The 9,370-nt window shown below is 53.3% G+C and overlaps 1 protein-coding gene across 1 annotated transcript; it reads right to left on the reverse strand.

The window, feature by feature from the left end:
* Positions 1-2,095: 2,095 nt before the first annotated feature.
* Positions 2,096-5,833, reverse strand: GPHA2 (glycoprotein hormone subunit alpha 2). Its single transcript, XM_067544433.1, is given in 4 exon segments — positions 2,096-2,197; positions 3,355-3,539; positions 4,061-4,172; positions 5,693-5,833. Coding segments are annotated over 4 exon segments (540 nt in total).
* Positions 5,834-9,370: the final 3,537 nt, after the last annotated feature.

A 9,370-nucleotide genomic window follows, 5' to 3' on the forward strand; every position in this document is an offset into this window, starting at 1 on the left:
CCACCTGGCTGCAGAGGGGAGCTTGCCACGAAGGCCCCCTGGTTCCTGGCTTGAATCCAATGGCAGTGGGTGCGGGAGGTGGGGGGGTGTTACAGATCGGTTTGCTGAACTGCCTACGCACCTGGGGGGGAAATGAGGCCCTTTACACCACCCGACTGTGGGTCCAGGGTGTCTGCTCAGCAAGGGGCTAGAAATAGGAGAGGACCAGAACCAGAGACGGAACCCTGGAGTCCTGACTCCTAGCCCCTCCCCCTCTAACCCATCAGATTCCACTCTTCTCTCAGCATTGAGAACCCCGATGTCCTGCTTCTCAGTCCCTCTCTGCTCTAACCACTCGGCCCTAGACCTCTTTTCCCTCACAGAGCCTGGAATCGAACCCAAAACCCCACACTGTAACCCTAGACCCCGCTCCACCCCCGCAGAGCTGAGACTGAATTCTGATCTCCTGTTTGTGGTCTGGGCTCTGGCCACTGCTGGCCTCCTCTGGCTCTTCCGACAGACAGGTTCCCTGGTGGAACATTATTCCCCGGTGGGGCCGTGATCCAAGGATGAATGTGGCCCTGTGTCTTTCTAGGACTTGTACAGAAGCTGTCTAAGGATTTAACACCTGTGAAATGAGAGCTAAGAAGGGCACTCCGCTTAGGAACTCCTGGCCACTGCTGGCTGCTGCTCATTTATTTTAATAGCTCACACACTACAGCACTCAGCAAAAGAGTGGACACACAGGCAACCTGAGACCCAATAGAGCATTATTATTCATATTAGAGTCACGGCTAGAGACCTCGACCAAGATCAGGGCCCCCATCGGGCCATGTAGTGCACAGACACATAGAGAAAGATAATTCTTGCCTTAAAGAGCTCACAATCCAACTAGACAAATGGCAGGAGGAGAAAGTGAAGCAGAATAAGAAGCAGGAACATGCTCATGGTCCCCCAGAAAGTCATTAGAAGACCAGTGACTAGATTCCATATAGCCATAAAACACAGCACCCCGGCTACCCCATTACATCACAGCCTCCATTAGCTACCAGGGGTTCTCAAACTGGTGGTTGTGACCCCCTCAGGGGGTTGCAAAGTTATTATGGGGGGCTTGCGAGCTGTCAGCTCCCCCTGGTAAGGTAAGGATGGCATGGGGGTCATCACTTTTGGGGGGGGTCATCACAGCCTGAAATATTTTCAAAGGGGGTCCCAGCAAAAAAAGTTTGAGAACCCCTGAGCTAAACCAGCTCCCCACTGGCCTTTTACCATATCATTAGGTGTGGGTGAGGTCAGATGCGTGCTGCGGGGAGCTGGTTCTAGCTCCCCCTCTGGCATGCCCATATAAACGAGCAGTTGGGAGGCACTTTCCTCTTAGAGATTCCCTAGGAAGCCCACGTTCAGTGGATTCTCCTGGGTAAGTAACTGGGTCTCAGAAGGTGCAGTTTGCGATTAGATCATGCTTCGGGCATGTCCTGCTCATTCAGGGATCTTTCCTGAGAGTGGCAATCCACTCTTAGGCTCCAAGGCATATGCTGATTTTGTGCTTTAGCCATACACATTAAACTGAGATCAGCTGCTGCCTTCTTGGCAGCACGGAAAAGGAGCCCAGAAATTTCACTGACTGGGCCCAGCATGTGGACAGCCCATTTCCAGCCCTATCTAGGCGGGGGAGCCTGGCTCTGTTTGTGGTTTGTTCCAGCTGGGAGCGGTCTAGGGCTGCTCTGCGCTGGCGGCGGTAGTCGAAGGGAGATGCGCAAGCTAATGTAACGCGTGCATTTCCCGTCGACGTACTCACGTTGACATAGTGCAGCGTCTTCGTGACACTGAGTCGATGGGAGACGCCCTCCTGGCGACGCAGCCTTGCTCCTTTTGGGGAGCCGTGGACTAACTGAGTCGACCGGAGAGAGCACAGTGTAGACGTCCCCAGAATGGTATCGGTTTGCAGAGGAACCTACAGCAGCGGCAATGGCAGCGCCCCCTGGTGGCAAAGCGAGCGTGGTGTGGACGGCCGTGCCCCCCAGCGTGAGGGGAACATGTTAATATGCAGGGTTCTAGACAAGCACAGCCTGGGGCTGGGAGTTGCTGGGTGCAGCAGGAGAGGCCCTGCCTGGCCCGGTCAGTATCGGGAGAGGCGGCACATGTCGCACTGGCAGCTCTTGGCGGTGAAGATCTCCAGCTCTTCATGGCGGGTGGTCCCGCAGTGCAAGTGGACTTTGACCTGTGGAGGGGAGGATGGGAGCAGTGGCGTACTGAGGGTCTCCAGCGCCTGGGGGGCCAAGCCTGCATTTGTGGCCTCCCCCACGCCTCACGCCCCCGGCGCAGGGCAGGAGGGGTCCTGGCGCTGCCCCCCAGCTGCCCTGGGGTGTGGTGTGTACCTGTGGGGAGGGGGAGGTCGAGGCTTGCGGGAGCACAAACGCAGGCTTGGCTCTGCTCCTCTCCACCCCCGCACTTACCTTGCGCACAGTGCTCACCCCTGTCACTGCAGCCCGGCACTGGCTCAGCCTGGGGTGGGCGGCCTTTCACGATGCGCAGGAAGGTACTGGGGGGCACCCCTCAGTGCCTCCTGTGTCCCCCAACCCCTCCCGTTGTGAAGGGTCGGCCCGGTGCAGTACGTCCTCCCCCCACTAACCTGCTGCTCCAGCCCAACCGGGGCAGCCCCTCCCACCCAGCCATGGGGTGGGGCGCCAGCCTGGTGCCCCCTGCAGCCTCCCCCTCGGTACGTCACTGGATGGGAGGGTGAGAGAGGGACTGGTGCTAACCCCAGGGCCCTACTTTAATTCTGGGCCCTGGTGCAAGTTAGAGCAGTGTCTGGGCTGCTCTACTTTAAATGCCACTTCCCAGGATCCCTTGGGGGGACCAGAGACTAGCCAAAACATGGTGCATGTTGACCAGGACCCTTCCTGGGAGCAGAGCCCTTTTAACTCCACACTGGCTGGAAGAGCTGGATTCTGAAAGGGCCATGGAGTAGCCCTGAGATTCCAGCCAGTGCAGAAGATCCCCTCTCACGAGCACTGTGCTGGGCTAGGGTGCGCTGCACCTGTGCCAATCACATCACTCGTGTGGCTGTAGCATGTTTAAATCCCCAGTGTAGCTGAGAATTGGTCCTGCTGTGTCCATCCAGCTTCCCCTGCGTGCTTCGCTCCCAGCTGCTGTCTCTGGGACCTGGCCAGTCATCTGGGTTCTACTGGATTCCCCCATACCTGTCTGTCCTCCAACGGATCCCCCTCTCTCCTGCTTCTATCTATCACCCCAGCTCTTGGCTGCACCCAGGAGCCCTATGTCCCCCTAGCTGGCTGAGTTGCTGGGAAGACTCATACCAGGCCTGGGCCCACATTGTGGGGCAGGATCTATGGCATCTCCCCCAGCCCCGCTCACCTTCTGCATCTTGCCGATGGTGCAGCACTGGGACACAGAGGTGATGTTGTGTTTGAAGCTGCTGGCTAGCAGGACAGAGTACTTGGAGGGGAAGGCACTGGATTCACAGTAGCCCACACAGGCCTGGACCACATGGGTCCCCCGGCAGGTCCCACGACGGTCGCTCTTGATGGTCACATCAAATGCTGGGAGGGGGGAAGAGTTCAGTCTTCATGGCCCGGCCAGCATTCAGCCTCTGTACTGATTAGTTAGGGGCTGGGCTGAGAGCCAGCTAACTCCGTCCACACCAAGGCCACAGAGCGGGAATGACCCTACCTGCTCGGGATTGGAACTGGCGACTTTAGGATCCAAAAGACCCACCCTTAGCACCAAACACTCAGTTGGCTTTACAGCCATTAACATCCCTGCAGCGTAGAGGTGTGTAAAAGTCAACTGGGGGGGGCAGGAAGGTTTACTGGTTAGAGCAGAAGGGCTGGGAGCCAGGACTCCTGGGTTCTATTCCTGGTTCTGCCACAGACTGTGCATGACCTCAGGGCCAAGTCCCTTCCCCCTTCTGTGCTTCAGTTTCCCAGTCTGTAAAATGCAGCAATTCCATGAGGCCCCCGTGGGAGTCAGTGTCAGACCCAGGGTTAGGGAAATTCTAGCTCCCCGGTGCCATGGTCAGCCCCTGACATCACTCCTTCCCTCGCTCCCTCCCCGTCCTTACGGTGCAGACGGCAGCCAGGCCCGATGCCCTCATAGCTGCAGCCCGGGGAAGCCAGCACGATCAGCAGCAGGGAGATGATGGTGGCATGGCAGGACAGCATGGTGCATGGGCTCTGCAACGGGAATGGCACAGACTAGGAGAACAGAGACAGGGCAGCAGGAGGGGGGGAGAAGAGGCTGCTCTGATTAGAATACCATGCGTGTGTGCAATCTGAACCTCTAAACTGTGTGTCCTAGCTCCTATACTGTTCATGGGGATTCTTCTTGAGTGGAAGAGCTCTAGCCTTTGGGAACAGAAGAGAATGGGACTTGCTGAGGCAAAGGGCATAGACCAAGTGTCACAGTCTGGGCTGTCCCTTCCCCCCCCCCCCCCCATCTGCACGCACGCACGCACACACTCAGTTTCATAGATTCCAAGGCCAGAAGGGACTATTGTGCTCATCTAGTCTGACCTCCTGCACAGCACAGGCTAGAGAACTTCCCCCAAACCATTCCTAGAGCAGAGCTGTTAGAAATGCAGCCAATCTTGATTTAAAAATTGTCAGCGATGGAAAATCCACCGACCGCCCCCCTTGGGAAGTTGTTCTGATGGTTAATTATTTTTGCTGATAAAAATGCACATCTTTTTTCCAGTCTGAATCCATCTAGCTTCAACTTCAGCCGCTGGGTCATGCTAAACCTTTCCCTGCTAGGCTCAAGAGCCCATTATTAAATAATTGGTTCCCCATGTAGGCACTTCTAGACTGTGATCAAATCACCCCTTCACCTTCTCTTGGGTAAGCTAAACCGATTGAGCTGCTGGAGTCTCTCACGAGAAGGCAGGTTTTCTAAGGGCTTTTATCATTCTTGTGGCTTTTCTTAGAACTCTCTTCACTTGATCCACATCCTCCTTGACACCACAATGGGACACTGTGTTTCCCGCAGTGGCCACACCAGTGCTACACCTCTCTGCGTCCACTGGAGATCACCCTGTTTATGAATCCAAGTATCACATTGGCCCTTTGGCCACAGCATTGCACTGGGAGCTCCCTTCCAGCTGATGATCCCCCACGCCCACCCCAAATCTTTTCCAGAGCCACAGCTTTCCAGGATAGTCCCCCATCATGTAAGCCTGACTGATATTCTTTGTTCTAAAATATATAACTATATTAAAACACATTGTTGGCTTGTGCCCACTCCCTGGCATTTCAGCCTTGTACAGTTCTACCTGCAGTCAAACTGGAACAGAGAATACAGTAAAAAAATCAGTTTTCCTTTTCCCCATTGCAAGTTCTTTCAACTAAACTTCTCTTGTGACTCAAAAGAGCAGCGATCAAAGGGGCATTGACTAGTGTGCAGGGCATGGGTTGGGAGTCAGAACTCCTAGGTTGTATCCCCAACTCTGGGGTCTAGTGACTAGAGCAGGGGGCTGGGACTCCTGGGTTCTAGTCCCAGCTCTGGGAGCAAATTGGCTAGCGTAAGTGTGTGAGCCTGGGATTATCCCTTCTACCCTCTAGCAACTATTCTCTCTTCTGCTACAAACACCTCCTGCCTCAAGGACTGAAAGGACCTGGCACCTGCTCTGCCTTCAGTGCAGCTGAGACCCCAGCTGTTCTGCCCCCTTCACCTCCCCATAGCCGGGAGTGTATCCTACCATCTGTGCTTGGCTGGCAGGGAGTCCGCCGCAGAGGGTGTTAGCAGCTCTCTTGCACAGGGGTCCTGCTGGGCAGCTCCCAAGTCATGGTATCCCGCAGCAAGCGCACCCAGGGGCTATTTCTAGCTCAGGTATTTGCATCTCCACACCTGGGCCTGCCCCTTTGGGACTCTAACTTTTTCCATCCCCACCCCCTGCCCCGCCCTCCCAGCTAAGAAAAATAAATTGCTCTCTAGATTTCCAGAGCCACTAGCTTTTTCCGAGATCCCACCCCATCAACTCCATCAGAGGGATCTTACATTTGACAGCATCTTCCATTCTGACAGATCTCAGAGCGCAGTGCAAACTGTGTATACATTCAATTCTACCTCCCAATGAGATGCAGCTGCATCTGGAGTGGGGTGAGACTTCTTCTCCCACCAGGGAGATGTAGCAGCTATTTAACAGCTTTTGAGAACTGCAAGGAGAATCTTGTTCCTGCAGGTGGAGTTCAGTGAGGCAGAAAAGTCCCCACTCTAGGATGCCGGGGTTCACATGCCAGCTCCTGAGGGACCAAGCCAGAGGACTTTGAATGAGTGGTGAGGACGTGGGTTTTGCATCTCATCTAACGTACCAAATGCTGCCATCCAAACATCTAATGAGTGGCAAGTGCCTCAGACCATGCAAACTGTGCTTCCGAAGTGATGTTTTCCTGCAAGCAGCTTTCCAGCACGGTAGCACAGCAAGTCCCCTTCCAGATGCCCCGCCCGGCGTGCATCCGACTGCCGGTGCAGTGGGAAGATAATTGCATTGCCTTTGCCAGATGTGCCCATTTCTTGCTGATAACAGTTTCTCCAGCCCGGTGCAGGGTCATTCTAGGACACAGCTCCGGCTCCACTGACAGCCCAGCGAGGAACAATGGCTTGTCCTTGTCCAGTGGCTCTTCTCTGAGTGCCTGGGTGTATTAATTATTAATCAGTGGTTTCTAGGACCTAGCTCTGCATAGACTCGCTGGGTGACCTTGGGCAAGAAACCACCCCTCTTTGTGCCTCAGTTTCCCAACCTGTGATAAAGGGATAATTATAATCTAAATAAATTAGACAAAAGAACTATCATTCTAATTTTCCAGGTGGGGAAACTGAGGCCCAGAGAGATTCAGCAACGGGCCCAGGCTCACCCAGGGAGTCTGTGTGGCAGAGCCAGGAAGTGAACCTAGGTCTCTTGCCTTAACAGCCCCATGCCTTAACCCTCTAAATTCCTGCTCTTCTCCATCACTGAACTCTCTTTTGTTTGGTATGGGATGGTGCCAGCTCTGCAGAGACCCTTAAGCCTTCCAGGAAAAGAGGCAAGGGAGACAGTGTTGCACAATGGCTAGTGCTGGGCTGGGGCTCAGGACACTTTGGTCTATTCCTGGCTCTGCTGCAACCCTTGAGCGAAGTCACTTCCTCTAGTACCTTAGAAACAAGAATGAACCTTTCTGGCTCTACTCTGGGGTGGGTCACATTACTGACAGGGAAACTGAGGCCAAGAGCTGGGGAAGTGACTTGGCCAAGGCGAAGTAGTGAGTCAGTTCTTAGAGCCATGATTTCTAACAGTCTAGTGAGATCCAGTGACTAGAAGATGAAGCTAGGCAAACTCAGACTGGGAATAGGGCACAAATGTTTAACAGTGAGGGAGAATTCATCAGTGGAACAACTTCCCAAAGGAGGGGTTGTGAATTCTCCATCACTGCCAATTTGTAAATCAAGACTGGATGTATTTCTAGCAGCTATGCTCTGGTTCCAACAGGAATTAATGCAAGGCTGTCCTATGACTGTGCTTGTACTGGAAGTCACACCAGATGATCATAACAGGCCCTTTTGGCCTCATTGTCTAGGAAAACTGCTGCCTTTCTCCTAATCTTTAGTGATAGTTTTGATCTCGCTCCTGAAGCTGGATTCAAACCTGCCACCCAGAGACCGAAGATGGTTGTCCTTTGTGACGCAAGTTATTTCACAAGGGAGCCTGCGGCTCTAGTCTTGGGAGTCAGAGCAGCGTTCCCAAAAGCTGCTATTATAGAACAGAGGGATCCCCGTGTCTCCTCTGTAGGAGGTTAAATTCAGCTGTGGGGGTGGTAGGCAATTGACCCCAGGCTGGAAATGGCTGAAGTTGAACAACGGGGGAGATCGGGGGGGAGGGGGTTTGTTTTAAAGAGTCTATTTCAAGCCAAAACAAGAAGTTTGGGGTTTTTTGGTGGTGGTTCTTATTTGCCAGGCACAGTAGGGCAAGCTTATTAGAGGCCCTGCCAGGATAAGAGATTTCCAGTTAGGCCAGACACTGCACAGACCCTGACCAAATTCAGGGGGCCCCAGTTTTGCTGGGTGCTGCACAGACCCCAACTGAGATTGGGGTCCCCATTGTGCAGGGTGCCCCACACACCCCCACCCAAGATTGGGCCCTCCATCAGATTAGGCAGGCAGACTGTGAGAGACCGTCCCTGCCTCAAAGAGGTCACAGTTTACATAGACAAAAGGAGAATTCACCTAATTTCTGAGGTGAAAACTGAGGCACAGAGCGGGAAAGTGACTTGCACAAGGCCACCTAAGGAGTCAGTGGCCGAGGCAAGAATCAGACCCAGCCCTCTTGCGGCTTAGTCCAGCCCCGTAGCTACAAGACCATCCTTCCCGCTGTAAGAATAGTGTTGGCTTGTCCTTATTTAGGGATTTATGGATTTAGGCTCCTAACTTTTAAAATCTTAAGGATCAAATTTTCCAAACTGCCTAAACCCCATTTTCAAAGTGACTTGACTTCTGAGGAGTCACTTTTGAAAATGGGGCATAAGTGTCTTTAGAGAACATGACCCCCTGGCCTCTATCTTTGTGGGGTCACTACACCAGACGCTAACTCGATTAGCAGCGCTCTGTGCAGCTCCAAAGCACAGCGGGCTCTTAACTCTTTTCTCCCCTCCAAGCCAATTAAATCTTTCCAGTAGAGTTGAATTAAACTGAAGGGGGTTGTGACTTAACATGTTGGAAGAGAGCAGGGAGAAAGCTCCAATTCTTTACCAGCAACTATTTATATCCCCCAGACATATTTTAGGCATCCGATCAAGTTCAATATATAAACCTGCCATTGTTGGATTGCATCTTTGGGCCAAGCCTTTTCTAAATGGAGGGTTGGTTCAGAAAGCTTAATGCTGCCTAAAGTGGAATTTTGCCGGCGGGGATGAGATGTCAGACTTCCTTGGATAAAGAGGGCTTTGAAAAGCAGGGGGATGCTGGCGTGACTGAAGGCTCGAGTTGGGATCTTCATGGGAGGGGATCATCGGCTGTGTTTCTAGCGGCACTTCTGCTTGTGCGTTTCAGCTCAATCCGGCCGTCTCTGGGGTGGAACGCGGCAGCTGTTGGACGGACAAGAGTTTAGGGGATGAAATTAAGGATCTGGAAACAACAAAGGGTTATTTAGGGTGGCAAAATGCTGGAGCTGGGCTGGGAAGCTAGGGTTCATGCCCTGGCTGGGGGAAGTGCCAAGGGATCTCTGAAGCCCACAAGGGCCTTGGCTTCACATCTCCCATCTGAAATTCAACACTTCTGCCACCATTGTTCCTATCGCCTGGTTCTGGCCTGCAAACAGCTCTTCACTCTGAGCTGTTCATTGCTTATGTTTCCCAAGCCTCAGCACCTACAATTGGGGTCTGATTTCCAGGGGTTTGCTACAAGC

The sequence above is a fragment of the Emydura macquarii genome, unplaced genomic scaffold (genome assembly GCF_026122565.2).
Source record: "Emydura macquarii macquarii isolate MOO-44397 ecotype Brisbane River unplaced genomic scaffold, CSIRO-AGI_Emac_v2 contig_968, whole genome shotgun sequence".
Lineage (NCBI taxonomy): Eukaryota > Metazoa > Chordata > Testudines > Chelidae > Emydura > Emydura macquarii.